This window comes from Catharus ustulatus, chromosome 30, assembly GCF_009819885.2.
Source record: "Catharus ustulatus isolate bCatUst1 chromosome 30, bCatUst1.pri.v2, whole genome shotgun sequence".
Taxonomy (NCBI): Eukaryota; Metazoa; Chordata; class Aves; order Passeriformes; family Turdidae; genus Catharus; species Catharus ustulatus.
Genome location: NC_046250.1, coordinates 3,629,865 through 3,657,273, shown reverse-complemented (window position 1 = coordinate 3,657,273; position 27,409 = coordinate 3,629,865). Strand labels below are relative to the sequence as shown.

Below are 27,409 nucleotides of genomic sequence, written 5' to 3'. Positions count from 1 at the left end.
CTTGGGGACATCCTCGGAGGGGGACAAAGCGCCAGACCACCCCTAGAGGGGCCAAAATACCCCCGGGGGGGGACAAAGCCACCCTTGGAAGGGAACAAACCCCCCCGAAGGGGACAAATGCCCCTCGGAGGGGACAAAGCCACCCTCGGGCATGAATCACCCCCGAGCTGGGGGGGACAAGAGCCCTCGGGTGGGGACAAAAATCACCCTCAGAGGGGACGAGCCACCCTGGAAGGGGGAAAAGCCCCAAGCTCTGCGGCTCGGCGATGCAGGCCGGCGTGTCCCCATCGCTGTCCCTGTCCCCATTCCTGTCCCCATTCCTGTCCCTGTCCCTGTCCCTGTCCTCGCTCGTCCCCGCGGGGCTCCCGGCCAGCCCCCGGCGTGACGATTCCCGGGAACAGCCGCTCTAATGAGGACGGGAATGGGCTGTGACAGGAGCGGGAGGGGACGGGATGGGACAGGAGGGGACACCGAGGGGACAGGAGGGGACTGGAGGGGACAGGAGGGGACTCACCCTCTGAGCAGGCTCTGCTGGGAGGCGAACGCGGGAATTTCGGCAGCTGGAAAAGGGAAAAGGAATTAAAAAAGAGCGGCGAGGAGCGGGCCGGGGGGGGCGATAATTAACTGCGGTGGCAGCGCCATCGATTCCGGGTCGTTACCGGGGAGGTCGGAGCGGGGACAGCGCCGGGGGGACACGAGGGTCCCGGGGGGGGACACGAGGGTCCCGGGTGGGGACAGACTCACCCTCCTCGCCGGGGACGCTGGCGATGACACCGAGGGACGCGGATTTGGAGCGGGACCAGCCCCGGGAGCGGGGCCCGGCCCGGGGCGCCGGGAGCCTCCGCGCGTCCTCCTGCCCGAGGGGACAGCGACAGTGGCACTGCCACCCTCGGCTGCCCTGCCAGGGACCCTCCCCGATACTGATCCCCAGAAGGAAGGGGCAGGGTTGGGAAGGAGAGTCCTGGCCCCAAAGACACCGCGGGCAGTGACGAAGCCACTCGTGGTGGTGGCAAAGCCACCCAGGATGATGGCAAAGGCACGGGGACAGCGACAGAGCCACCAGGGCTGTGGCAAAGTCACTCAGGATGGTGACAAAGTCACTCAGGACAATGGCAAAGTCACTCCGGGCGATGGCAAACCACCGGGACAACGGCAGCGCCACCTGGGATGATGGCAAAGCCACCCTGAGTGGCGACAGGGTCACCCAAAATGATGAAAAACCAGCCAGAGTGGGGACAGGGTCACCCAAAATGATGGCAAAGCCACCCGGAGTGGGGACAGGGTGACCCAAAATGATGGCAAAGCCACCCGGACGGTGACAGGGTCACCCAAAATGATGAAAAACCACCCAGAGTGGTGACAGGGTCACCCAAAACGATGGCAAAGCCACCCGGAGTGGTGACAGGGTCACCCAAAATGATGGCAAAGCCACCTAGAGTGGTGACAATGTCACCCAAAATGATGGCAAAGCCACCCGGAGTGGGGACAGGGTCACCCCAAATGATGACAAAGCCACCAGAGTGGCGACAGGGTCACTCAAAATGATGGCAAAGCCACCCGGAGTGGCAACAGGGTCACCCAAAATGATGGCAAAGCCACCCGGAGTGGTGACAGGGTCACCCAAAATGATGGCAAAGCCACCCAGAGCGACAACAGTGTCACCCAAAATGATGGCAAAGCCACCCAGAGCGGTGACAGGGTCACCCAAAATGATGAAAAACCAGCCAGAGTGGGGACAGGGTCACCCAAAATGATGAAAAACCACCCAGAGTGGTGACAGTGTCACCCAAAATGATGGCAAAGCCACCCAGAGTGGCGACAGGGTCGCCCAAAACGGTGCCAAAGCCACTAGGACGGTGACAGGGTCACCCAAAATTACGACAAAGCCAGCAGGACGGTGACAAAGCCGCCCAGGGTGGATGGCAAAGCCCCCAGGGTGCGACATTCTCACAGCCATCCCCTCTCCAGTGTCCCCTGTCCCCCGCCCCAGCCCGGGTGGGTGCTGGGCGACCCCCGGGGGTGACAGGAGTGTCACCAACCTGTGCCCGCTTCACATCGGCCTCGTCCTCCTCGTCCTGCGAGAGCAGCGAGTCCAGCTCGTCGCTGCTGTGCACCAGGGGGGCTCTGCGGGGGTCGCGGCGGGGACCGAGCCCCCCGAGCTGCTCCGCGCTGGAACCGAGCTCGGGGCTCCCGCTGCCGTGCGAGGGGACACGGGGACATTCGGGTGAGGGGACATCCCCGAATCGGGTCCCCGAGGGGTGAGCGGGGAGCTCGGGGTGTCCCCACCGGGGAAGGGATGTACAAGGATCCCAAACCGGGATTTGGGGGATCGCAAACCTGGATTTGGGGGGATCCGAGACCCGGATTTAGGGGATCCCAGGCCTGGATTTGGGGGATTCCAGACCTGGATTTGGGGGATCCCAGATCCGGAATTGGGGGATTCCAAACCCGGATTTGGGGGATTCCAGACCTGGATTTGGGGGATCCCAGATCCGGAATTGGGGGATTCCAGACCCGGATTTGGGGGATCCCAGACCCGGATTTGGGGGGATCTGAAACCCGGATTTGGCGATCCCAGACCCAGATTTGGGGGATTCCAGACCCGGATTTGGGGGATCTCAGACCCAGATTTGGGGGATTCCAAACCAGAATTTGGGGGATTCCAAACCCGAATTTGGGGGATCCCAGACCCGATTTAGGGGATCCCAGACCCGGATTTGGGGGATCCCAGACCCAGATTTGGGGGATTCCAGACCCGGATTTGGGGGATCCCAGACCCGGATTTAGGGGATCCCAGGCCTGGATTTGGGGGATCCCAGACCTGGATTTGGGGGATCTCAAACTCGGATTTGGGGGATTCCAGACCCGGATTTGGGGGATTCCGGACCTGGATTTGGGGGTTCCCAAACACGGATTTGGGGGATCCCAGATCTGGATTTGGGGGGATCCCAGACCCGGATTTGGGGGATCTCAGACCCGGATTTGGGGGATCTCAAACTCGGATTTGGGGGATCCCAGACCTGAATTTGGGGGAACCCAGACCCGGATTTGGGGGATTCCAGACCTGAATTTGGGGGATCCCAGACCCGGATTTGGGGGATCTCAGACCCGGATTTGGGGGATCCCAGACCCGGATTCGGAGGGACACAGAGACCCTGGATTCGGGGCTGGGGTTTAGGGGCTGGTGCCCGGGGGTCCCCCCTACCTGAGCTGATCGTAGCCCGGGATCCCCCGCGGGTCCTTTCCCGGCTCCCAGCTGTGCCGGCGGAAAGGATCCAGGGAGCTGCGGAGCGCCCCGGCCCTGCGCAGGGACACGCCGGGGATCCGCTCTTCCTCCTCCTCCTCCTCCTCATCCCAGCCCGTGCCGGGCTCCAGCACGGACACGCAGCGGCGCCTCGGGGCCGGGACCCCCTCGGGGACCCCCCCGCGGGGTCTGGGGGCGATCTCGGGGGGCTCCAGGGTGTGGGGGCGCCGCTCAGGGCCGGACGCTGCGGGGAGGGGGCGCGGAGGGGTGAATTTGGGGAGGGGTCTCAGCCGAGCAGGGGGGACATTCCCGATCCCGGCCGTGTCCCCGCGGCTCCGGAGGGTCCCCAAAGCCCCCGGGGGGGGTCGGGACACTCAAACCCCCCCGAGCCGAGCGCTCCTGGTTACTGATTAAACCGGCAGGAATTCGGGATGAGAGCGGCTGGGAGGGGGCGTGGAGCGGGAACGGGAACGGGAACGGGAACGGGATTGGGATTGGGAATGGGAATTGGGAATGGGAATGGGAATGGGGATGGGGATGGGATTGGGATTGGGAAATGGGAATTGGGAATGGGATTGGGAACGGGAATGGAATTGGATGGGATTGGGAATGGGAAATGGGAATGGGATTGGGGATGGGAATGGGGATGGGATTGGGAATGGGATTTGGAAAGGGAATGGAATTGGGATGGGATTGGGAATGGGAATTGGATGGGATTGGGAATGGGCAATGGGAATGGGATTGGGAACGGGAACGGGAATGGGATTGGGAATGGGCTTGGGATTGAGAAATGGGAATTGGGAATGGGATTGGGGATGGGAATGGGGATGGGATTGGGAACGGGAACGGGAACAGGAAAGAGATGGGATTGGGATTGGGGATGAATGGGAATGGAATTGGGAATGGGAATGGGGTTGGGGGTGGGTATGGGGATGGGGTTGGGGATGGGAATGAATGGGAACGGGAATGGGATTGGGAATGGGATTGGGAATGGGAATGGGATTGGGAATGGAATTGGGAAATGGGGATGGGGATGAGTGGGAATGGGGATGAGAATAGGAATGGGACTGGGAATGGGAATGGGATGGGAATGGGAATGGGAACGGGATTGGGGTTGGTGATGGGGATGAATGGGAATGGATTTGGGAATGGGAATGGGAATGGGAATTGGATTGGAATGGGATTGGCAATGAGATTGGGAATGGGAATGGAATTGGGAATGGGAACGGGATTGGGAATGGGAACCCCCGCCCCATGGGGACCCCACAAGGATGCAGCTCATCCAACCTCCCAAACTCCTCCTGAGGGATGAACCCCCCGGAGCAGCCAGATCCCTGGGGAAGGGGCTCAGGGGGCTTCAGGGGCACCGGGGAGCGCCGGGGATCTGGGATGGGAGCTTGGATGGGATCCGAGCAGGTTTGGGGATGGGATCTGGGATGGGAGCTTGGATGGGAGCTGGGGAGGGCTTGGGGTGGGATCTGAGACGGGATCTGAGCGGGTTTGGGGATGGGATCTGGGATGGGATCTGGGGCCCGTGTCCACACGAGACTGGGAAACCCCTGGGAGCCCCGACACCCCTCCCAAAATCCCTCACATCCCTCCCAGAATCCCAAAACCCCCCGAGAATCCCGACCGGGACCACGCTCCCCCTGCTCGCCTTGATCCCAGTGCATCCCCCCGATCCCGGTGCATCCCGGGCTGTTCCCGGTGCATCCCGGGCTGATCCCGGTGCATCCCGGGCTGTTCCCGGTGCATCCCGGCTGATCCCAGTGCATCCCGGGCTGATCCCGGTGCATCCCGGGCTGTTCCCGGTGCATCCCGGGCTGATCCCGGTGCATCCCGGGCTGATCCCGGTGCATCCCGGGTTGATCCCGGTGCATCCCCCCGATCCCCGTGCATCCCGGGTTGATCCCGGTGCATCCCGGGCTGATCCCGGTGCATCCCGGCTGATCCCGGTGCATCCCGGGCTGATCCCGGTGCATCCCCCCAATCCCGGTGCGTCCCGGGCTGTTCCCGGTGCATCCCGGGCTGATCCCGGTGCATCCCGGGCTGTTCCCGGTGCATCCCCCCGATCCCGGTGCATCCCGGGCTGATCCCGGTGCATCCCGGCTGTTCCCCGTGCATCCCGGGCTGATCCCGGTGCATCCCCCCAATCCCGGTGCATCCCGGGCAGCTCCCGGTGCATCCCGGGCTGATCCCGGTGCATCCCGGGCTGATCCCGGTGCATCCCAGGCTGTTCCCGGTGCATCCCCCCCGATCCCCGTGCCCAGCCCGTGGCTCCGGTCCCTCCATCCCAAATCCCGACCCCATTCCCGGGCTGGCGCATCCTGCCCCGGCCCCGGGCAGACTCACCCCGCTGGGGACAGGGAGGGGACTGGGATGAGCTGGGATGAGCTGGGATGAGCTCAGACGTTTTCCTGTTTTTACATTCCCAGCCCGGTCAGCTGATTATGGAAAAACCGCTTTCCTTTGTGGATCTGCCCTTGGATCTGCAGGGGATCGGCCACAAACGGGGAATAATAAAAATGGAATCATAAAAAAAAATGAGGAGCGGAGCGTGGCAGGGAAAACCGCGGCTCCTCCCAGGATTTTGGGGCTCCCGGGCTCATCCACGTGCGGGAACTCCCCAGAACCTGCTGGGAATCCCAGGATGCGATCCCAAACTCCGGAGCAGGGAGCTGGCAGGGTCCCGACGGGGGTCCCCCCAAAAATCCCCCCGGGACATCCCCGAGGGGCGGCTCCGCTGCGCTTGGATCCCGAACGGGATGCGGGAACGGGAATTCCCCAGCACGGGAATTTCGGGATCATGGGCACGGCCAAACTCATCCCCGGCTGCCCCCAAATCCCGGGATTTTGGGAAGGGGGAGCGAGGGAGCGGCCGTGACCTCGGAGTGACCTCGGGGTGACCTGGGGGTGACCTGGGGGTGACCTGGGGGTGTCTCCCCGTGTCCCACGGCAGCGGCCGGGGGGGTCCCGTGTCCCACCGGAGTGTCCGGGACACCGGGGAGGGGACTGGTGGTGGCCCTGGGGTGGCCACAGAGGTGACAGTGGGACCCTGAGGGGTCTCAGGGGGGCTCAGGGGGGGTCGGGCCATCCCCAGGTCACCCCAGGTCACCCCAGGTCACCCCAGGTCACCCCGGACCTACCTGCGGGTGATGCGGGAGGGGGGATGAGCTCCGTGCCACCCGGAAATTCCCGATCCCTGCGATTCCCGGTTCCCAGCCCGGAGATTCCCGATCCCCGGGGTCCCAGCCCTGCGCCCCCTCCCCCCCGCTCCTCTCCCGCACTCCAAACAAACCAGGAACCACTCGGCGAACCAGATCCTTCTCCCTGTTAACCCTTTTCCCGCAGATCCCGGGGGTGCCGCTCCCGTTCCCCAAATCCGGCACCGCTCCCCCTCAGCCCTCGGCACCCCCCGATTCCCTTTCCCAGCGGATTTTAGGGATCGGGAGCAGCCCCCGGGTCCCGCTCGGGGTCAAACTGCCCCTTCCCGACTCCCGGAGATCCTTCCCGTGGGATTTATGGATAATTCAGCGCCGGGGAGGGGCTGGGCACCCCCAGGCTAGGGCGGGGGGGTGACATCGTGCCTCAGTTTCCCTGCCCCAAAGGCAAGAATTCCTTCTCCACCCCGAGTATTCCCACTTTTCCATCCCGCAGAACCCCACATCCATGGGGCTGGATCCCAAATCCACGGGGCTGGATCCCAAATCCACGGGGCTGGACCCCAAATCCACGGGGCTGCCCCCACATCCCCACCTTGTCCCGGATCACCTCGGACAATCCCAGCACAGCCGGACCCGGGCGGGATCTCATTTCCTGGGGAAAGCCGGCACGGAAAGAGTCAATCCCGGCTGGATCGGCTCCATCCCGCTCCGGAGGCACCTGCGGGCTCTCGGCACCCCCGCGGGGGGAAGCAATTCCCACCTAGCAGGAATGTCCGGGAGCAGGAAAAGCTCCGGGAGCGCGGAAAGCTCCCGCAGCCCCGGCCGGGCTGTGCAGGAACCCCCGGAAAATCCCGAATTCCGCAGAAACCCCCGGAAAATCCCGAATTCCGCAGCCCGGAGCCAGGCGGGCCCTGCGCCCCGTGTCCCCGCTGGGTATTCCCGGGGGTTTGTCCCTCTCCGGGAATGTTTGTTTGAACAAACGGGCGGATCGGGGACCTTTGCGCGGGATTCGGGAGGTGCCAGGAGGTGACACTGCCCCAGCCCTGCCCGCTCCCGAGTTTTTCCAGGCCTTTCCTGGGGTCTCTTGAGCCTTTTCCGCAGGTTTTGGGGTTAAATTTTTGGCTCCGCGTTTCCTGGTTCCGTGGGTCCGCCCCGCGCTGCTTGAGTGCACAAACCTTTGGAATCGGGGCGGAATTTGGGAATTTGGGAAAAGTTTGGGCCCTGAGCGGGGTCTTGGGGTCCTTTCCCAAACCCAAGCCGTGATTCCACGGCGGGACAAAATCTCCTCCCAAGGAGCCAAAATGCCCCAAATATTCCAGCGATCTCCGAGGTCTTTTCCAACTGAGTCATTCCATGATTTCCAAGGGGATTCCAGAGCTGCCTCCCCCTCACCGGGGTCTCCCCGGGGGTCTCCTCGGGGGTCTCTCCTGCCCCACCCCACAGCTCCACCTCCCCAAACCCAGGACCAAACCCAGGACCAACATTCCGGGTGCCAGGATCTGGGACAAACAGGGACAACTCCTTTTCCCAACAAAACCTGCCCTGATCGCCACCCCAGGCGCCACCTCCGCCCTTTCCCGGCCCCCGGATCCCGCCGGGATCATCCTCACCCCTCATCCCGGGGGGAAATTCCCGGTGCTCCCGTCCCGTCCGCTCCCAGGAATTCCGGATCCCGGGGAGTGAGGGGTGGGATCCGGGGGCGAGGAATTCCAGCCCGGGGACAAAGGGACTCTGTTCCCTCGGGATCTCCATCCTCCAACGCGGAATTCTTGGCTCTGGGGTGACCCGCAGCCACCAGATATTGGGATTTTTTTGGGGGGATTGTCTCCAAATGTTGGAGAAATATTGGAATTTCGAGGCAGCGAAATGCAATCTTTTATTTTCCATGGAATATCTGCAATTCCGGCGGCGCCACACGGAGAGAAATCGATGTCCAGCATCGCAGCAGCTCCGGAGGGAGGAGCCCACGATCCCAGTGATCCCAGTAACTGATCCCAGTGATCCCAGTGATCCCAGTAACTGATCCCAGTGATCCCAGTAACTGATCCAAGTGATCCCTGTATCCAAACTGTGTGATCCCAGTGATCCCAGTGATCCTAGTAACTGATCCCAGTGATCCCAGTGATCCCAGTGACTGATCCCAGTGATCCCAGTGACTGATCCCAGTGATCCCAGTGATCCCAGTAACTGATCCCAGTGATCCCAGTGATCCCAGTAACTGATCCCAGTGATCCCAGTAACTGATCCCAGTGATCCCAGTGATCCCGGTACCTGATCCCAGTGATCCCAGTAACTGATCCCAGTGATCCCAGTATCCAAGCTGTGTGATCCCAGTGATCCCAGTAACTGATTCCCATGATCCCAGTGATCCTGGTACCTGATCCCAGTGATCCAAGTGACCCCAGTGATCCCAGTAACTGATCCCAGTGATCCCTGTATCCAAATGGTGTGATCCCAGTGATCCCAGTAACTGATCCCAGTGATCCCTGTATCCAAACTCTGTGATCCCAGTGATCCCAGTGATCCCAGTAACTGATTCCCATGATCCCAGTGATCCTGGTACCTGATCCCAGTGATCCAAGTGATCCCAGTAACTGATCCCAGTGATCTCAGTATCCAAACTGTGCGATCCCAGTGATCCCTGTATCCAAATGGTGTGATCCCAGTGATCCCAGTAACTGATTCCTATGATCCCAGTGATCCCAGTACCTGATCCCAGTGATCCCTGTATCCAAACTCTGTGATCCCAGTGATCCCAGTGATCCCAGTAACTGATTCCTATGATCCCAGTGATCCCAGTACCTAATCCCAGTGATCCCAGTGATCCCAGTACCCAATCCCAGTGATCCCTGTGATCCTTGTGATTCCCACACCTCACCCCTCTTATCCCTGCGGCCAATCCTTGCAGGAATCACAATTTTACTCCCAAACCCCCGATTTTCTCCCCCAAAAAAAGAATTCCCCGGATGCCCATCAACAACATTCCCACTTCCCACGCCCAGCATTCCCCCACAGCCCCCGGATCCATCCAGGAGGAGACCCTGGAAGGGGAAGGAGAGATCCCTGGAGGGATGAATCCATGGAAAAGCGGAGGCCGGTCAGATGAGCGGGTAGGAGGCGTAGCTGGCGATGCCGCAGAGGTTGGAGGCGTTCCGGGCCATGCGGATGTATCCCGCGTCCCCAAAGCGCACACCCCAGCTTGGGGAACAGGGAAAGGACACGGGGAACTCAGTGCTTGTGTCCAAAGGTGCCAAAATCCCGGAATTCCCGGAGCCCAGGAACAGGGAAAGGACACGGGGAACTCAGTGCTTGTGTCCAAAGGAGCCAGAATCCCGGAATTCCCGGAGCCCAGGAACAGGGAAAGGACACGGGGAACTCAGTGCTTGTGTCTAAAGGAGTCAGAATCCCGGAATTCCCGGAGCCCCTCGGGCTGGAAAAGGCTTTGGGGATCGGAGCCCTCAAGTGCCACATCCACACGGATTTGGGCAGCTCCAGGCACAAAATCCTGGGATTGTGGAGCGGGCTGGGCTGGAATGGATCTTATGGATCATCATTCCATGGCCAAGCAGCACCTGGGGAAGGCTCTGGGGGACAGGGTGGGAGTTTGGGGGTGGGAATTGTGCTGTGATCCTTGTGGGCCCCTCCCAGCCGGGAATATCCCGGGATTTACCTGGGGATGGTTGGGATTTACCTGTTCTTCACCAGCCAGTACTCCTTGTTCTCCAGGGAGCCGTAGCCCACCACCAGCACGCCGTGGTTCACCTCCTGCGAGCACTGCGGGTCATCGAACACCCCTGCCAGGAGGAGACCTGGAATTCCAGCCCAGCTCCCGGGAATTCCAACACAGCCCCCCTGGAATTCCAGCCCAGTCCCCCCGGAATTCCAGCCCATCTCCCTGGAATTCCAGCCCATCTCCCTGGAATTCCAACCCAACCCCCTGGAATTCCAACCCAGGCCCTGGAATTCCAACCCAGCCCCCCTGGAATTCCAGCCCAGCCCCCCTGGAATTCCAGCCCAGCCCCCCTGGAATTCCAGCCCATCTCCCTGGAATTCCAGCCCAGTCCCCCTGGAATTCCAGCCCAGCCCCCCTGGAATTCCAGCCCAGCCCCCATGGAATTCCAGCCCATCTCCCAGGAATTCCAGCCCAGCCCCCCTGGAATTCCAACCCAGCCCCCCTGGAATTCCAGCCCAGCCCCCTGGAATTCCACCCCAGTCCCCTGGAATTCCAACCCAGCCCTCCTGGAATTCCAGCCCGTCTCCCTGGAATTCCAGCCCAGCCCCCTGGAATTCCAGCCCAGCCCCCCTGGAATTCCGACCCAGCCCCCCTGGAATTCCAACTCAGCCCCCCTGGAATTCCAACTCAGCCCCCCTGGAATTCCAACCCATCTCCCTGGAATTCCAGCCCAGCCCCCCTGGAATTCCAGCCCATCTCCCTGGAATTCCAGCCCATCTCCCCTGGAATTCCAGCTCAGCCCCCCTGGAATTCCAACCCAATTCCCTGGAAGCCCACCCCAGTCCCCTGGAATTCCAGCCCAGCCCCCTGGAATTCCAACCCAGCCCCCCTGGAATTCCAGTCCAGCCTCCTTGCAATTCCAACCCAGCCCCCCTGGAATTCCTGCCCAGCCCCCCTGGAATTCCAGCCCAGCCCCCCTGGAATTCCAGCCCATCTCCCAGGAATTCCAGCCCAGTCCCTCTGGAATTCCAACACAGCCCCCCTGGAATTCCAACCCAGCCCCCCTGGAATTCCAGCCCATCTCCCTGGAATTTCAACCCAGCCCCCTGGAATTCCAACCCAGCCCCCTGGAATTCCAACCCAGCCCCCTTGGAATTCCAACCCAGCCCCCTTGGAATTCCAACCCATCCCCCCTGGAATTCCAACACAGCCCCCTGGAATTCCACTCCAGCCCTCCTGGAATTCCAACCCAGCTCCCGGGAATTCCAACCCAACCCCCTGGAATTCCAGCCCATCTCCCTGGAATTCCAGCCCAGCCCTCCTGGAACTCCAGCCCAGCCCCCCTGGAATCACCCCCAGCCTCCCAAATCCCACCCCAATCCCCAAGGGCTCCTCCCAGAGATGAAGGATGACAGAACAGAAGAAACTTGGCACAGCCCTAAATCCCCCAGGGCCATCCCATTCCAGCCTCCCTCTGGGAATCACCCCCAGATTCCCGAATCCCTCCCAATCCCGGCATCCCGAATCCCTCACCCGAGCGGTAGAGGAAGAAGCTGGGCAGGGTGGCGTCGATGGCCACGGCCACGGGGCCCACGGTGGCCACGGCCTCCCTGAGCGCGGCCTCGTCGCCCTCGGGCAGCACCAGGAACCGCGAGCAGGAGGCGGCGCGGGCGGAGGCGTTGTAACGGCACGTCCCGTTCTGCCGGGAAACGGGAATGGGAAAATGGGAAAATGGGAATGGAAATGGGAAATGGAAAGGGGAATGGGAATGGGGATGGGGAATGGGGAATGGGAATGAGAAAGGGAATGGGGATGGGGAATGGGGAATGGAAATGGAAATGGGGATGGGGAATGGGAATGGGAATGGGGAATGGGGAATGGGAATGGGAATTGGGATGGGAAATGGAAATGGGGAATGGGGATGGGAATGGGAAATGGGGATGGGGATGGGGAATGGGGAATGGGAATGGGAAAATGGGAAATGGAAATGGGAAATTGAAATGGAAATGGGAATGGGGAATGGGGAATGGGAAATGGGAAATGGAAATGGGAAATTGAAATGGAAATGGCAATGGGAATGGGAATGGGAAATGGGAAATGGAAATGGGAAATTGAAATGGAAATGGCAATGGGAATGGGAGTGGGAAATGGGAAATGGAAATGGGAATGGGGAATGGGAATGGGGAATGGGGAATGGGGAATGGGAATGGGAAATGGGAATGGGAAATGGGATGGGAATGGGAATGGGGAATGGGAATGGGAATGGGGAATGGGAAATGGGGAATGGGGATGGGGAATGGGAATGGGGAATGGGGAATGGGGAATGGGGATGGGGAATGGGAATGGGAAATGGGAAATGGAAATGGGAAATTGAAATGGAAATGGCAATGGGAATGGGAAATGGGGAATGGGAATGGGAAATGGGATGGGAATGGGGAATGGGAATGGGGAATGGGAATGGGAAATGGGGATGGGAATGGGGATGGGAATGGGAATGGGGAATGGGAATTGGGAAATGGAAATGGGAAATGGGGAATTGAAATGGGAAATGGGAATGGGAATGGGGATGGGAAATGGGAAATGGGAATAGGGAATGAACCAAGGGGAAACAGGAATGGGAAACAGGAATGAGCTGGCGGGATTTGGGATTGGGAATGATCCAGAGGGATCTGGAACGTTCCCAGAACCTCTGACCCTGCCCAAGCCCCTCCTGCCCCGCGCTTCCCCGTCCTTGTGCTGGTTCATTTCCCACAGGATTCCCCGCTTTTTTCCCCAAAAACATCACTGCAACCCAGTCCCTGGGAGCAGCAATTTTCCCCCTGCAGCTCCACGTTTGGAAAGCCAAATCCCACATTTTCCTGGATGTTTTCTGTGGTTGCTCTGACCCATTTCCCAGGACTGTGTTTTCAGGAGCCTCCTGACCCATTTTCCCCTCCCCTCCAGCTCGTTGCCCAAGAAATGGTGAAATAACCAGGCAGGAATTCCAGCTCCAGGTCCAGTCACTGCCCTCAAAACAATCCCAAGGTTGTTGGGATGGGTTTGGATCCAGGACTCCAGCAGGAGAGCGAGGCGGGGGGAATTGGATGGGAATTGGACGGGAGAGGAGGAGGGAGAACAGGACCAGGGCGAGCTGCAGGGCGTTTCCCCTCATTTTTTTCCCTCTTTTTCCTGGATTCTGCAGGAGCCCCCAGCCCACCTGGGCCGTGTAGGGGTAGGACTCCTCGGACTCGATGCCGCCGTTGTCGATGATGTACTGGAACGCCTCCGTCATGAAGCCGCCGGCGCAGCCCTTGTTCCCGTACATCCCCGAGCAATCCACCAGGTTCTGGGCGCTCAGCGACACCAAACTCCCGGTGTGCAGCTTCACCTGCGCTTCCAGCGCTCCCACGGCGCTGAAGGCCCAGCAGGCTCCGCAGGCGCCCTGGGAAGGAGCGGGGAGAGGTTCAGGAGCTGCCCCGGAGGCGCCGGGGGGAGGCTCACCTGGCTCTGCACCTCATCTGGTTCTGGTTCTGTACCTCACCTGGTTCTGTACCTCACCTGGTTCTGGTTCTGCACCTCACCTGGTTCTGTACCTCACCTGGCTCTGCACCTCACCTGGTTCTGAACCTCACCTGGTTCTGCACCTCACCTGGCTCTGCACCTCACCTGGCTCTGCACCTCACCTGGTTCTGCACCTCACCTGGCTCTGCACCTCACCTGGTTCTGCACCTTACCTGGTTCTGCACCACACCCCGCTCTGCACCTCATCTGGTTCTGGTTCTGCACCTCACCTGGTTCTGCACCTCACCTGGTTCTGCACCTCACCTGGTTCTGGTTCTGCACCTCACCTGGCTCTGCACCTCACCTGGCTCTGCACCTCACCTGGTTCTGCACCTCACCTGGTTCTTCACCTCGGTCACACAGCCCTTGTCCCGCCAGTCCAGCGCCTCGGGGATGTCACCGGCCCGCCGGGAGCGCGGCTGGGACGCGGAATTCCGACGGGGGCGAGGAGGGAGCTGCAGCCCCGTCAGCGACGCCGCCACCTCCTCGCTGGTCTGGTGGGGAGGGAAATCCCAGGGGTGATTCCTGTTCTCCCTGAGCCCCACCTGGAGCCTTCTGAGGTGGAGGAGTTTGGTTTGTTTGGAGCTTCTTGTTTTCCCATTTAATTTCCAGATTTTTATCAAAAAAGGAAAAGCTCAGCCCCAGCTTCCCAAATCCCTGGAAGCTCGATCATTAAACCCGCCCTAAACTTTGGGACACACAAGAGGGATGATCCATAAATATCCCAAATTACCAGCACAGCTCTGTCTGCCCCAAATCCCCTCCCAATGAATCCCTCACAGAATTCTGGGTGGAACGTCCCTGGCTGCTGGATCCCACCAGGATCAGGGGGATGTCTGGAGTTTTCCCACCCCACTATCCCGGAATTCCGGAGGGCTGGAAGCTGCTCCCCGCACCCACCATGTCCCCCAGGTGGTTCATGGCCAGCGTGTAGGAGCGCAGCCCCAGGGAGTGCTCCAGGTTGTGCAGGGTCACCAGCCACAGGTTCTTCTCCCACGTCAGGCGACGCAGAAAATCCTCCTGGAATTCCAGCGGGGCCCTGTGAGAGCCAGCACGGAGCCGCCCCGCCCCAGTTCATCCCAGTAAAGGCTGCTGGGAGCCCCACACGGATCATCCCGCGTTTGGAAGCGCCATCGGATCTTCTCTGACCCGGGAGAGCCCCAGGAAAACCTGGGATATGCCCAGGATACCCCTGGCACGTTCCAGGACACCCCCAGGACTCACTGGGATCCCTTGGACACCCCCAGGTCCCGCCTGTGGCATTCCCAGGACTGGGAATGATATTCCTAGGGTTGATATTCCTGGGGCTGATATTCCTTCTCCCCAGTGCCATTCCCAGTGCCATTCCCACCTGGGGCTGATATTCCTTCCTTCCCCCCAGTGACATTCCCAGTGCCATTCCCAGTGTCATTCCCAGTGCCATTCCCACCTGGGCTGATATTTCTTCCCCCCCAGTGACATTCCCAGGACATTCCTTCCCCCCAGTGACATTCCCAGGACATTCCCAGTGCCATTACCACCTGGGCTGATATTCCTTCCCCCCAGTGACATTCCCAGTAACATTCCCAGTGTCATTCCCAGTGCCATTCCCACCTGGGGCTGATATTCCTTCCCCCCAGTGTCATTCCCAGTGCCATTCCCAGTGTCATTCCCAGTGTCATTCCCACCTGGGGCTGATATTCCTTCCCTCCCCTCAATGACATTCCCAGTGTCATTCCCAGTGCCATTCCCACCTGGGCTGATATTCCTTCCTTCCCCCCAGTGACATTCCCAGGACATTCCCAGGATATTCATTCCCACCTGGGGCTGACATTCCTTCCTTCCCCCCAGTGCCATTCCCAGGACATTCCCAGCGCCATTCCCACCTGGGGCTGACATTCCTTCCTTCCCCCCAGTGCCATTCCCAGGACATTCCCAGTGCCATTCCCACCTGGGGCTGATATTCCTTCCCCCCAGTGCCATTCCCAGGACATTCCCAGTGACATTCCCAGGACATTCCCAGCGCCATTCCCACCTGGGGCTGATATTCCTTCCCGTAGGTTTTTTTCCAGAGCTCCCAGTGCCGGTCCAGCGCGGGGTCGGGCTGTCCCAGTGCCAGCCCCAGCAGGGCCAGCCCCAGCAGGGCCAGGAGGGCGACGGGAGCCAGCGGCTCCATCCCGGGATTCGGAGCGGGAGCGCCGGGAGCTCGGAGCCGGGAGTGACCCCTCGGTGACAAATCCGGTCTGGGCAGGGAGGTGACAACACCGCGGTGACCTGGTGATGCCACCGGCCCGCCCGGACACGCATCCCGAAATTCCCTGGAGGGGAGAATCCGGGAGCCAGCCCCGTGTCCAGGGACAGGCCGGGACACATCGGGGCCGCCCTGGCATGGGGAACCCTGCTGGGACAAATCCACGCCCGAAAATTCCCGAATTCCCTGTTTTCACCCAACACTGCCCTCTGGGACGGGATATCCCACAACCCAAGGGGGGCTGGGACAAGGCAGACCCCAGACCCCAAAAATCCCAGAGTTGAACTTCCTCAAAGTGCTCCGGGGAGGGGCTGGAGCAGCAAACCCACCCCAGTTACCTCAGGAAGCTGCTCCGGGGGTCCCGGCTCCGGGGGGGATCGGGGATGGATCCCGGCACTGGAAGTGCAGGTTTGGGGTTGGAAATGTGGGATTTGGGGTTGGAACTGCAGGATTTGGGGTCAGAACTGCAGGATTTGGGGCTCTCAGCGCCAGTGCCGGGGCAGAAATCACGAGCCAGGAAATGAGGGAACGAGGAACCGAAACTCTGATTTCGATTTCACTTCAGGGCCGGGGACAGCGGGGCTGGAGCCCCCGGAAAGCACCGGGGACAGAGGGAGGGAGGGAGAGAGGAGGGCTCGTCCTCCAGAACCCCAAAAATCCGGGATGAGGCTCCCTGGAGAGGGGGGACGCCCCTCAGGATGGATTTTGGGAATGGGGAGAGCTCCCAGCCCTGACCCCACATGGGAAAACATCCTGGTTATTCCGTCTGAGATGGAAAAACGGGGATGGGAAGAGGATCCAGGCTGGGATCAGGAGACACGGACATTCCCAGTTAAACCAGACAGAAAAGGTTCATCCATGTGGAATTCCCAATCTGGAGCATCCCAAGAGTCCCCAGCAGTGCCAGGAAGATTTGTCCCACCCCAGACCCCCAAACCCCAATGCAGCCAAGAACCAGGACGGACCCGTTTTGGGTATATTATCCAAAATTTATTGGTGGGAAGCGGAGGGGGCTGCAGGGGCTGGGCGGAATTCCCGTCTCCGTCGGATCCCGGCGCTCAGTGCTGCTTCCGCCGGAACGAGCAGCCTGGGGAGCGAACGCAAAAACTGGGAATGCTGCAGGGCTCCGTGCCCACCCTCAGTGGGAATTCCACCCAAAATTCAGGGGATTTTGCTGCTGAGGGCTCCCTAAACAATTCCAGACCCTTCCCTGCGATTCCACCCCCCCCACCAGAATTCCAGAATTCTCCTAAGGGGGGAACCAGCCCGCTCCCAGATTCCGTGAGACCCTTGGGATGCCACAACCCCCAACCCAGGGAGGAACCAGCCCCTTTCCCAGGGGTCCCAAACCCCCCAAATCCCCCCCTGGAGCAGCCCCCCGACCCCTCCACCCCCGCGGGTCACCCACCCTCGGTGAGCCGGGCCTTGCCGCCCGTGGGCTGGCACAGCACCGTGGAGCAGCCCACGCACAGCACCACGGTCTGGGCATGGCTGAACACCGTGGTGATCTTGTAGCAGCCTGTGGGGGACAGCGGGGGACACCAGAGTCAGCGTGGGACACAACGAGGGAACATTAAAGGGAAACACCGGGGGGGACACGGAGGGAGAGCCCGGCGGGACACGGGGAAACACGTGGAGGGACACCGGGATACAGGGAAAGGCAGCGGGAGAGCAGCGGGACACATGCAGGGACACGAAGGGACACAGGGAAGAGCCCTGGAAGGCCCCGGTGCCCACCGGGGCACTTGACGTCCATGAAGTACGAGTTGGGGCTCTGCACCAGCCGCTTCTTCTTGTGCTTGCGCTTCTCCTCCTCGGGAGACGGGTGCAACAGGTCCTTGGCGAGCTGCGGGGACACGGCGGGGACACGGCGATCGGTCAGTCCCGCAGGCACCGCCATCCCTCCCGCTCCCCCCCCACTCCGTCCCCTCACGCCTCCGCCGCCATCTTGGGGCGCCCCCCTTCGCGCTCCGAGCCCTCAGCGCCCCGCGCGCCCCCGGCCCCGCCGCCACCCCCGCGCCTTCCCCGCGCCCTCCCGCCCCTCGCTGGCTCCGCCGGGCGCGGCGCGGCGGCTCCCGCGGGGGCGGCGGCGGCCGGGCAGGGTCGGGCCGCACTCACAGGCATGGCGGCGGCGGCGTGAGGGGCCGGAAAGGGACGGGCTCAGCCCCGCGACGCAATTTCCGCTGCGGGGCGGCGCCAGGGGCGGAAGTGGGGCGGTGCCATCTTTGGACTGTGGGCGTGTTGGCGCCATATTGGGAAGGTCGCTCGTTTGGCCGCCTTTGGGAACGGTCGTTAAAGTTTTTATCACTTTTGGGGAATGCTCCCAGCATTGCCGACATTTGGGGCGGTGGTTTCAATTGTCGGAATTTGGGCTGGTGTCTCATTGTCGGTACGGTCGTTTGTGTTTCTGCCATTTTGAGGAGGTCCCCATATTACCGTCATCTCGGGGAGGCGTTACACGTTCGCCATTTGGGGAAGGTCATTTGAAAGTGCGGCCATCTCGGGAAGGTCGCGCCGCGCCATGTTGGGAGTGGCATCCGGAGTAGTGACGTCACATACTCCGGCGGTGATGTCATCGGGGCGTGGCGTCACGGCGGAGGGGCGGGGCCGCGGGCAGGCCCCGCCCGGGGGGGCCGGGCCGGTCCCGGTGGCGGCGGGCGGCGGCGGGGGCCATGGCCAAGGCCTACGACCACCTCTTCAAGCTGCTGCTGATCGGGGACAGCGGCGTGGGCAAGACCTGCCTCGTCATCCGCTTCGCCGAGGACAACTTCAGCAGCACCTACATCTCCACCATCGGTGAGCGGGACACCGGGAACCCCCCCGGGACCCCTCCCCGGGACCCCCCCCCAACTTGGACCCGCTGCGATTTACCGGGACTCCCCAGCCCGGGACCCACCGGGATCCCCCAATGGGATCCCCCCGACCTGGGACCCTCCGGGACCCCCCAGTGGGACCCTCCCTAACTGGGAACCTCCGGGATTCACCGGGAGCTCCCAGCGGCACCCACCGGGATTGTCCGGGATTCTTCCACTGGGACCCCCATCCCGGGACCCCTCCGGGATCCCCCAGCCGGGATTCGCTGGGACTCCGCTCTCTGAAACCCCCCGGGACTCCACCGGGACCCCCTCCCAGAACCGTCTCCCCCGGAACCCCACCGGGACTCCCACCGGGACTCCCATCGGGGCCCCCATCCCGGGATTCACGGGGATCCCCGTCCTGGGACTCAGCAGGAACCCCGAAATCCCCTGGACCCTTCACCCTGCGACCCCCACCCAGGAACTCACCAGAACCCCCCACCGGGATCCCACCGGGACCCCACCGGGACCCCACCGGGACCCCACCGGGACCTCGGTTCTTCCAGGAACCTCCAGCCCGGAACGTCCCGGGATTCCCCTTCCAGAACCCCCTTCCCGGATTTTGCCCCCGCCTTTCCCGGGAAGCCAGATGGTTACTGGGCGCCGGGACGCCGGCACTGGGAGCACTGGGAGCACTGGGAGCGCTGGGAGCGCTGGGAGCACTGGGAGCACTGGGAGCACTGGGAGGGGACTGGTTCTGCTCCCCCCCTTCCAGTGCCCCCCACCCTTTTCCCCAGGGATCGACTTCAAGATCCGCACTGTGGATATCGATGGGAAGAAGATCAAGCTGCAGGTCTGGTGAGTCTGGGGGGTGTCAGAGGAGGGGCGGGAGACCCCCAAATTCACCCCAGCACCCCCAAAACCGCCCCGTTTCTGCAGGGACACGGCAGGACAGGAGCGCTTCAAAACCATCACCACGGCCTATTACCGCGGAGCCGTGGTACGGGGAGGGGGCTTCAGCTCGGGGAGGGGGAGCTGGGGGCGAGGACCCCACCCCAAAACCGCGGGCAGGGGGTCCCGACCCCCCCTGACCCCCGATCCCCCCAGGGCATCGTCCTGGTGTACGACATCACGGACGAGAAATCCTTCGAGAACATCCAGAACTGGATGAAAAGCATCAAGGAGGTGGGTGGGGGGATTTTTTGGGGGGCGAGGCGGGGGTCGGGGTCGGGTCGCGGGGGTCCTGCCCGTGTTTTCCCCCCCCCTCCCCAGAACGCCTCGGCCGGGGTCGAGCGGCTCCTCCTGGGCAACAAGTGCGACATGGAGGGGAGGAGAAAAGTGCAGCGGGACGCGGCCGAGAAGGTGGGCGGGGGTCGGGGAGGGGGTCGGGGGGGCTCTGTGGGGCTGGGGGAGCCTGGGGGGGTCCATGGGGATGGGACTAGGGGGCTCTGGGGGTTCTGGGGGCTCTGGGCGTTCTGGGGGGTTCTGGGGGGCTCTGGAGGAGTCCGTGGGGCAGGGACTGGGGGTTCTGGGGGGTTCTGGGGGGTCCTGGGGGGTTCTGGGGGGCTCTGGAGGAGTCCATGGGGCTGGGGCTGGGGGGTCCTGGGGGGACCTGGGGGGTTCTGGGGGGTTCTGGGGGGCTCTGGAGGAGTCCGTGGGGCTGGGACTGGTGGGTTCTGGGGGGCTCTGGGGGGTCTTGGGGGTCCTGGGGGGTCCTGGGGGGGTTCTGGGGGGCTCTGGAGGAGTCCGTGGGGCTGGGACTGGGGGGTCCTGGGGGTTCTGGGGGGCTCTGGGGGTCCTGGGGGGCTGGGACTGGGGGGCTCTGGGGGGCGGGAGACCTGGAGGAGTCGGGGGGCTGCTCTGGGGGGCTCTGGAGGAGTCCGTGGGGCTGGGACTGGGGGGTCCTGGGGGCTCTGGGAGGCTCTGGAGGAGTCCGTGGGACTGAAACTAGGGGGCTCTGGGGGTTCTGGGGGGTCCTGGGGGGTCCTGGGGGTCCTGGGGGGCTCTGGAGGAGTCCGTGGGGCTGGGACTGGGGGGCTCTGGGGGTTCTGGGGAGTCCTGGGGGGCTCTGGAGTAGTCCGTGGGGCTGGGACTGGAGGGTCCTGGGGGTTCTGGCGGGTCCTGGGGGTCCTGGGGGTTCTGGGGGGTTCCTGGGGGTTCCGGGGGCTCTGGGGGCTCTGGAGGAGTCCGTGGGGCTGGGACTGGGGGGGCTCCGTGGGACCGGGGCTGTCTGTGGGGCTGGGGGGGGGTCACAGGAGGATTGGGGGTGGGTTTGATGGGTCTGGGGGAGGACACGGGGGGCTGGAGGGATCCGTGGGGATCACAGGGGGGTCGGGGTCCCTCAGCTGGCCAAGGAACACGGGATTCGCTTCTTCGAGACCAGCGCCAAGTCCAGCGAGAACGTGGAGGAGGTGAGGAGGGGTCCCAGGGCGGGGATTGGGGGGGGGCTGCACCCCCAGGTTTGGGGGACACTCCCCTCCCTGATCCCCTCCCTGTGCCCCCCAGGCCTTCCGCACGCTGGCGCGGGACATCCTGCACAAATCCTCCCGGAAAGGCGTGAGTGGGGCCGGGATTGGGGGGCGGGGGGCAGCCGAGGGACCCCCTGACCCCCCCCCCTTAACCCCCCCTTAACCCCCCCGACCCCCCCTCTCTCCGCAGCCCCCCGGCAGCAGCAGCAGGGCCCTGCTGGAGCCCGGGACCCCCCGAAAAGCCGGCGGGAGATGCTCCCTGGGCTAGGGGCTCGGGACCTCCCCGAGACCCCCGGGGCAGCGCGGGCGCCTCTCCGGAGGGGTCTGGGGGGGAATCTGGGGGGGATTTGGGGCTGCCCCCCCCGCTCTCCTTGTGCCATAAAGCCCCGCTGTGCCTTGGACCGGCTCCGGAGTCTCTTTGAGGGGGTTTGGACGGGACGGAACCGGGTCGGGATTGCGAGCGGGGTCAGGGTCGGGAGCGGGACCGAGACCGGGATCGGGATCAGGATCGGTGTCCGGGTCAGGACCGGGACCGGGATCAGTGTCGGGATCTGGACCAGGACCGGGATCGGTGTCCGGGTCAGGACCGACCGGGATCGGTTTCCGGGTCAGGACCAGGATATGGACCGGGATCGGTTTCGGGATCTGGACCGGGACCGGGATCTGGACCGGGATCGGGATCGGTTTCGGGATCTGGGCTGGGACCGGGACTGGTGTCCGGATCAGGACCGGGATCTGGACCGCGACCAGGATCGGTGTTCGGGTCAGGACCGACCGGGATCGGTGTCCAGATCAGGTCCGGGATCAGGACCGGGACCGGGATCGGTGTCCGGATCAGGACCGGGATCGGGACCGGCATCGGTTTCGGGATTTTCGGGATCTGGACCGGGATGGGTTTCGGGATCGGGACCGCGATCGGTGTCCGGATCAGGACCGGGATTGGGACCGGGATCGGTTTCGGGATTTTCGGGATCGCGACCGGGACGAGCGGCGCAGAGGCCACGCCCACATCGCCAAACTTGGCGCATCGCCACGCCCACTCCCTCAGCCACGCCCCCACACTGGCTGCATAATTTATCAAAACCACGCCCTAATTAAATCAAACCACGCCCATGACACACAAACCACGCCTCTTTCCCTCATGCGGCTCCACGCCCTTCCCTCCCATTGGCTGAGCCCGGCGCCCCCACCAGGCCCCGCCCGTCCAGTTCCGGCACCCCCGGCACTTCCAACATGGCGGCGTCGCCGTCGCAGCGGGGCCGGGCCCGGTAGTTCCCGGTAGTTCCCGGAGGATCGCGGGGATTCCTGGGGGTTTCCGGCACATCCCGCCGCCCCGATGGGGCCCGGCGGCCTCGCGGTGCTGTTGGCGATGCTGAGCGCGGTGCCGGGCGGGCTGCGGTGAGCGGGGAGCGGGAGGGACCGGGGGGAGGGAGGGGCGGGCCCGGTGCGGGGCCCTCACGGCGGCTCCTCTGTGCCCACAGCCCGGCGGCGGCGGCGGCGGCGGCGGCGAGCGAGGAGCGACCCGGTGAGCAGGGCCGGGCCGGGTTGGGGACAGTCCCGGGAGGCTCGGACCGGGATAGATCCGGGGCTGGGCGGCTGAGGCGGTGGGTCTGTCCGGTATCGGCGGTGCCGGTCCGGGGCTGGAGCTCTGTCCGGGCCCCCCTAACGCGATCCCCCCGCAGCGAGCCCCGCGGTGGCCACGCCGTGCTGGCGAGTGGAGCAGTTCGTGGTTGCCCAGGCGTGCACGCAGTGCTCCGACTTCGAGATGGTGAGTGCGGGTCCCCGCGGTCCCCCCGTGCCCCGGGGGTCTCTCCCTGACCGCCCCCTCCGTTCTCCCGTTGGCAGAAGATGGTCCCGGCCTGCAGCTCCACCGGCTTCATCGAGAAGATCAACTGCGCCTCGTCCCCACGGCACGAGTACAAGAGGTGGGATCGGGACCGGGAATTACCGGGGGATCGGGAATTACCGGGGGATCGGGGCTTGGAATTACCGGGGGGATTGGGACTGGGAATTACCGGGGGATCGGGAATTACCGGGGGATAGGGGCTGGGAATTACCGGGGGCATCGGGAATTACCGGGGGATCGGGGCTGGGAATTACCGGGGGGATCGGGACCGGGAATTACCGGGGGATCGGGGCTGGGAATTCCGGGGGCATCGGGACTGGGAATTACCGGGGGCATCGGGACTGGGAATTACCGGGGGATTGGGACTGGGAACTCCTGTAGGATCGGGGCTGGGAATTCTGGGGGATCGGGGCTGGGAATTCCCCGGGGGATCGAGGCTGGGAATTCCAGGGGATTGGGGCTGGGAATTCCAGGGGATTGGGGCTGGGAATTACGGGGGGCATCGGGGCTGGGAATTACTGGGGGGATTTGGGCTGGGAATTCCAGGGGATCGGGGCTGGGAATTCCGAGGGATTTGGGGCTGGGAATTCCAGGGGATCGGGGCTGGGAACTCCTGTGGGATCAAGACTGGGAATTCCTGTGGGATCGGGACTGGGAATTCCCATTGGATTGGGAATGGTCATTCCCAAGGGATCGTGGCCAGTCATTCCTGGGGAATTGGGACCGCTCATTCCTGGGGGATCAGGACTGGGAATTCCTTGGGATTGGAATGGTCATTCCCGGGGGATCAGGGCCTGTCCTTCCCGGGGGATCAGGGCTGGGAATTACCGGGGGATCGGGACTGGGAATTCCCTAGGGATCGGGAATTACTGGGGGATTGGGACCGGGAATTCCAGGGGATCAGGACTGGGAATTCCATGGGATCGGAATGGTCATTCCCGGGTGATCGGGGCTGGGAATTACCGGAGGATCAGGGCTGGGAATTCTCGGGGGATCGGGCATTCCCACGGGCTGTGCCCCGCAGCTGCCGCTCGGCCGCGCTGGAGGCTCAGCGGTTCTGGCGCTTCGTGGGCTCGGCGCTGGGCGTGGCGGTGGCGGCGGCGGCGCTCGTGGTGCTGCGGCAGCGCGTGCTGGACCGGCGGGCGCTGGAGAAGGTCCGCAAGCAGATCGAGTCCATTTAGCCAGAGGCTCCCGAGGGCTTGGAGCCGGGAATTCCGCTCGCCCGGAGCTGCCAGGGGAGAAGCAGCCTCTGCCTTGCTGCCCGGATTTGGAATCCTGCTGGGATCTGCCTTGGGAGAGCATCCAAGGGATGCCCAGAGCGGGATGTGGAATTAATCCTGGTCACTGCTCCCGGAGTGACGCTGTGTTCGTCCCTTGGGGGGAGTCCTCGTCCTCCCAGGACTGGGATCTGCTCTGGGATCATCCTGGGCGTCCCCAGGGTGCCACTCCAGGAGAGGGATGTGGAATAAATCCTGGTCATCGTTCCTGGAGCGATGCTGTGTTTGTTTCTTGGGGGGGATCCCTGTTTCCTCCAGCGCTGGGAGCATGCTGAGGGATCCCACCCCATGAGTGGAATGAGGAATAAATCCTGATTAATGTCGCTGGAGCAGCACTGCAGTTGTTTGTCCTTTCCCGACCCCCTGACATTCCACGGGATGCAAACAGAGTGGGAGTTTATTCCGGAGTGCTCCCCCATCCTGGGCTCTCCCAGTCACATCTCATCCCCACGTCCCCGTGTCCCTGTCCCCACATCCTGTCTGGAGGAATTGATCCCTGGATCCCTCTGGGGGACGGGAATCCCATCCCAGGACTCCTCCCCAGCTCCATCCTCCACACCGGTTCCCAGCTCTGACCCCGACACCCACGCCAGGAACGGGGATTCCGCGGCCGCTCCCGGCTCCTGCCGCGTCAGGATGTTCCTGGAGATCACTGCGGGAACAGGGAGCGGAACGGGCAGCGCTGGGGCGGGCACGGGGAGCTGTCCCCGCCCCGATCCCGGCACTCCCGGTACCTCCGGTGGGTCCGAGGCCGTCCCGGCTGCCGCCCCGGCGGAACGGGCTGGAGCTGGGGAGCAGGATCAGCGCCAGCGACAGGAACAGGATCTGCGGGAGGGGAGGGGAGGGATGCGAGCCGTGAGCCCCGGAGCGGGGCCGGGGGGCGCGGGAGGGTCCCGGGAGGGTCCCGGAGGGGCCGTACCAGGACACAGGTGCCGGTCTGGGCGGGTTTGGAGGATGTTTCCTTGATCAGCGCCTGGAGCTGCCGCAGGAGAGACCTGCGGGAACGGGGGTCAGCTCCGTGCTCCTCCCGGTGTCCACTCCCGGTGCCCATTCCCGGTGCCCTCCCCGCGCTCACCCGTTGCTCTTCTCCAGCTCCTGGACCTTTTTCCGCAGCTCCTGGTTCAGCGCCGAGCACGCGGCCGCCCTGCCCGGACAGACACGGGGACAGTGACGGGGAGGGGGACACACACCTGGGGGCGTCGGGATAACGGGAACACCGGGAAGGGGTCGGGATAACGGGAGCACCGGGATAACGGGAGCACCGGGAAGGGGTCGGGATAACGGGAACACCGGGATAACGGGAACACCGGGAAGGGGTCGGGATAACGGGAACGTCGGGATAACGGGAACACCGGGAAGGGGTCGGGATAACGGGAACGTCGGGATAACAGGAACACCGGGATAACGGGAGCACCGGGATAACGGGAACACCGGGACAACGGGAACATCGGGAAAGGGGTCGGGATAACGGGAGCACCGGGATAACGGGAACACCGGGATAACGGGAACACCGGGAAAGGGGTCGGGATAACGGGAACACTGGAATAACGGGAACACCGGGAAAGGGGTCGGGATAACGGGAGCACCGGGATAACGGGAACACCGGGAAGGGGTCGGGATAACGGGAGCACCGGGATAACGGGAACACCGGGATAACGGGAACACCGGGAAAGGGGTCGGGATAACGGGAGCACCGGGATAACGGGAGCACCGGGATAACGGGAGCACCGGGATAACGGGGACGCCGGCCCCACCTGCTCTCCAGCCCGTCCAGGTATTCCTTCTTCCTCCGCCGGCTGTCCTGCGCCGACTGCTTGTTCCGGATCTTCCTCCGCACCTTCTTCAGGAGCCGCTCCTCGGCCTGGGGCACGGAGGGGTCACTCCTGTCCCCCCCTGACCCCCCCCCCGTGTCCCCGTGTCCCCGCACACACCTGGGTGAGGGGCAGGTCCCCGGGCAGGGTCACCCCCTCCTGCGCCAGCAGCCGCTTCTCCTCCTCCGTCAGCCGGAGCTGCGGGACCGGGGTGGGATGAGGGGTCTGGGGGTGAACTGGGGGGGTCTGGGGGTGACCTGGGGGGTCCGGGGATGAGCTCGGGGGTGCAGGGACTCACCGCGGGCGGGGGCTCGGGGTGAGGGCACAGCTCGATGCCGGGGAGCAGCGCGGGGTACAGCGGAGCGCTGAGGTCACACACCACCTCCAGCAGCACCGGGGGACCCCCGGCGGGCAGGGGGGGCTCCGGGCCGGCGCCGAGGCCGCAGGCGATGTCGGGGTTCACCGTCAGCCCCAGCAGCTCCTCGGCTGCGCTGCCCTGCGGGGATTCCGTGAGGGGGTCCCCGGGACATCCCGGTGTCCCCGTGGGGGTCCTGCCCACCCGCGGCCTTCCCGCCCCCACTCACATCATCCTCCGGGAGCGTCAGGGTCTGGAAGCCCAGTACCGGCACCGGGAGCGAGGGGGGATCCGGGAGGAGCCCGTCGGGCTCCGGGAGCTCCGGTGCCTCCATGGGGTTCCCTGGGGATCCCCCCGCGGGATCTCTCGTGCCCCCACACCCGGGGATGAATCCCTTGAGCCCCCTCCTCGGGGTCCCCCTGTCTCCACCACGGTCCCCGGCGGTGCCGCCGCCTCCGCCCGGCGCTGGGGACCAGGATCTCCGGGATCCCGGGGAATCCAGCCAAGTCCCGCCCCGTGCCGGGAAGGGCCGCGATCACCCCTCCCTGCCCCAGCGGGGATCGGGGCTCTGGGGCACCAGGGGCACAGCGGGGCGTGAAACTGCCCCGGTACTCATCCCGGAGGGTCTCACGGGGACACCGGGAACGGGGCCGGGCCGGGGGCGGCTCCGCTGCGGCCGCCGGTGGCTCTGAACCGGAGAGGTGCCCCCGAGCCCCCTGGTAACGGAGTTCGGGGGTGGAGGAACGGGGAGATCCTGCCGGTAACAGGTCCGGGGGTGACCCAGTGGGGACACGGGGCATTCCCCCGCCCCGCCCGGCCGAACCGACACGTGCGCGCTCCCGGGGCCGCGGGGCCGCGCGGGCCGCGCTCGCTCCCATTGGCTGCAGCGCACGTCAATCAGTGACGCCGCGGGGGATTCCGCCTCGCTATTGGCTGGGCCGGCGCCGGCCCCGCCCCCCGGAGTTCCCGGGACGCGGTTGGGATGCGGCGAGCGGTGAGTGCGGGG

The 27,409-nt window shown here is 63.8% G+C and overlaps 5 protein-coding genes and 2 long non-coding RNA genes across 8 annotated transcripts; 2 read left to right on the top strand and 5 right to left on the bottom strand.

Moving 5' to 3' along the window:
• Positions 1 to 514: 514 nt before the first annotated feature.
• LOC117008594 lies at positions 515 to 2,193 on the bottom strand. Its single transcript, XR_004420337.1, has 3 exons — positions 2,040 to 2,193; positions 745 to 853; positions 515 to 560 (listed from the first exon to the last, which is right to left on the bottom strand). It is a non-coding gene; the product is annotated as an uncharacterized LOC117008594 (long non-coding RNA).
• Positions 2,194 to 8,267: 6,074 nt separating this feature from the next.
• LOC117008923 lies at positions 8,268 to 8,869 on the bottom strand. Its single transcript, XR_004420399.1, has 2 exons — positions 8,680 to 8,869; positions 8,268 to 8,396 (listed from the first exon to the last, which is right to left on the bottom strand). It is a non-coding gene; the product is annotated as an uncharacterized LOC117008923 (long non-coding RNA).
• A 306-nt stretch (positions 8,870 to 9,175) lies between these two features.
• Positions 9,176 to 16,905, bottom strand: LOC117008921 (cathepsin S-like). Of its 2 annotated transcripts, none has more exons than XM_033083058.2 (8): positions 16,817 to 16,905; positions 15,636 to 15,843; positions 14,522 to 14,641; positions 13,960 to 14,115; positions 13,278 to 13,502; positions 11,615 to 11,780; positions 10,100 to 10,202; positions 9,176 to 9,606 (listed from the first exon to the last, which is right to left on the bottom strand). In XM_033083058.2, the coding sequence occupies exons 2-8, from the start codon at positions 15,774 to 15,776 to the stop codon at positions 9,507 to 9,509; spliced, it is 1,011 nt and encodes a 336-aa protein (XP_032938949.1). In that variant the 5' UTR covers positions 15,777 to 15,843; positions 16,817 to 16,905; the 3' UTR covers positions 9,176 to 9,506. The 2 variants fall into 2 exon arrangements, with proteins under 2 accessions (XP_032938949.1, XP_032938948.1); XM_033083057.2 differs by lacking the exon at positions 16,817 to 16,905 and adding an exon at positions 16,190 to 16,344.
• Positions 16,820 to 18,059, bottom strand: RPS27 (ribosomal protein S27). The gene is made up of 4 exons (XM_033083059.2): positions 17,970 to 18,059; positions 17,589 to 17,697; positions 17,260 to 17,370; positions 16,820 to 16,938 (listed from the first exon to the last, which is right to left on the bottom strand). The coding sequence occupies exons 1-4, from the start codon at positions 17,973 to 17,975 to the stop codon at positions 16,910 to 16,912; spliced, it is 255 nt and encodes an 84-aa protein (XP_032938950.1). The 5' UTR covers positions 17,976 to 18,059; the 3' UTR covers positions 16,820 to 16,909.
• Positions 18,060 to 18,480: 421 nt separating this feature from the next.
• On the top strand, positions 18,481 to 21,513 carry RAB13 (RAB13, member RAS oncogene family). Its single transcript, XM_033082826.2, has 8 exons — positions 18,481 to 18,647; positions 19,444 to 19,504; positions 19,586 to 19,646; positions 19,754 to 19,831; positions 19,919 to 20,008; positions 20,992 to 21,057; positions 21,152 to 21,202; positions 21,305 to 21,513. The coding sequence occupies exons 1-8, from the start codon at positions 18,524 to 18,526 to the stop codon at positions 21,380 to 21,382; spliced, it is 609 nt and encodes a 202-aa protein (XP_032938717.1). The 5' UTR covers positions 18,481 to 18,523; the 3' UTR covers positions 21,383 to 21,513.
• Positions 21,514 to 22,304: 791 nt separating this feature from the next.
• Positions 22,305 to 24,560, top strand: JTB (jumping translocation breakpoint). Its single transcript, XM_033083014.2, has 5 exons — positions 22,305 to 22,512; positions 22,596 to 22,639; positions 22,797 to 22,882; positions 22,960 to 23,039; positions 23,985 to 24,560. Exons 1-5 carry the CDS (start codon positions 22,451 to 22,453, stop codon positions 24,139 to 24,141), a joined length of 429 nt encoding a protein of 142 aa, XP_032938905.1. The 5' UTR covers positions 22,305 to 22,450; the 3' UTR covers positions 24,142 to 24,560.
• A 56-nt stretch (positions 24,561 to 24,616) lies between these two features.
• Positions 24,617 to 27,174, bottom strand: CREB3L4 (cAMP responsive element binding protein 3 like 4). Its single transcript, XM_033083011.2, has 8 exons — positions 26,633 to 27,174; positions 26,347 to 26,544; positions 26,169 to 26,246; positions 25,992 to 26,098; positions 25,313 to 25,381; positions 25,157 to 25,232; positions 24,972 to 25,062; positions 24,617 to 24,889 (listed from the first exon to the last, which is right to left on the bottom strand). The coding sequence occupies exons 1-8, from the start codon at positions 26,735 to 26,737 to the stop codon at positions 24,672 to 24,674; spliced, it is 942 nt and encodes a 313-aa protein (XP_032938902.1). The 5' UTR covers positions 26,738 to 27,174; the 3' UTR covers positions 24,617 to 24,671.
• Positions 27,175 to 27,409: the final 235 nt, after the last annotated feature.

What these genes read in the sequence shown, in the direction of transcription:
- LOC117008921 (XM_033083058.2), bottom strand. Translation starts at nt 15,776, where the DNA reads ATGGAGCCGCTGGCTCCCGTCGCCCTCCTGGCCCTGCTGGGGCTGGCC. An exon ending in GGAAGGAATATCAGCCCCAG is followed by an intron (nt 14,642 to 15,635) that starts GTGGGAATGGCG and finishes CTGGAATTCCAG; the next exon opens with GAGGATTTTCTGCGTCGCCT. An exon ending in CTTCTTCCTCTACCGCTCGG is followed by an intron (nt 10,203 to 11,614) that starts GTGAGGGATTCG and finishes TCCTCCTGGCAG; the next exon opens with GGGTGTTCGATGACCCGCAG.
- RPS27 (XM_033083059.2), bottom strand. An exon ending in CATGGACGTCAAGTGCCCCG is followed by an intron (nt 17,371 to 17,588) that starts GTGGGCACCGGG and finishes TGTCCCCCACAG; the next exon opens with GCTGCTACAAGATCACCACG. An exon ending in CAAGGCCCGGCTCACCGAGG is followed by an intron (nt 16,939 to 17,259) that starts GTGGGTGACCCG and finishes TTCGCTCCCCAG; the next exon opens with GCTGCTCGTTCCGGCGGAAG.
- RAB13 (XM_033082826.2), top strand. Translation starts at nt 18,524, where the DNA reads ATGGCCAAGGCCTACGACCACCTCTTCAAGCTGCTGCTGATCGGGGAC. An exon ending in CCTATTACCGCGGAGCCGTG is followed by an intron (nt 19,647 to 19,753) that starts GTACGGGGAGGG and finishes CGATCCCCCCAG; the next exon opens with GGCATCGTCCTGGTGTACGA. An exon ending in CCAGCGAGAACGTGGAGGAG is followed by an intron (nt 21,058 to 21,151) that starts GTGAGGAGGGGT and finishes TGTGCCCCCCAG; the next exon opens with GCCTTCCGCACGCTGGCGCG.
- JTB (XM_033083014.2), top strand. Translation starts at nt 22,451, where the DNA reads ATGGGGCCCGGCGGCCTCGCGGTGCTGTTGGCGATGCTGAGCGCGGTG. An exon ending in AGTGCTCCGACTTCGAGATG is followed by an intron (nt 22,883 to 22,959) that starts GTGAGTGCGGGT and finishes TCCCGTTGGCAG; the next exon opens with AAGATGGTCCCGGCCTGCAG. An exon ending in CCACGGCACGAGTACAAGAG is followed by an intron (nt 23,040 to 23,984) that starts GTGGGATCGGGA and finishes TGTGCCCCGCAG; the next exon opens with CTGCCGCTCGGCCGCGCTGG.
- CREB3L4 (XM_033083011.2), bottom strand. Translation starts at nt 26,737, where the DNA reads ATGGAGGCACCGGAGCTCCCGGAGCCCGACGGGCTCCTCCCGGATCCC. An exon ending in CTGGACGGGCTGGAGAGCAG is followed by an intron (nt 25,382 to 25,991) that starts GTGGGGCCGGCG and finishes CTGTCCGGGCAG; the next exon opens with GGCGGCCGCGTGCTCGGCGC. An exon ending in CGGCCTCGGACCCACCGGAG is followed by an intron (nt 24,890 to 24,971) that starts GTACCGGGAGTG and finishes CTGTTCCCGCAG; the next exon opens with TGATCTCCAGGAACATCCTG.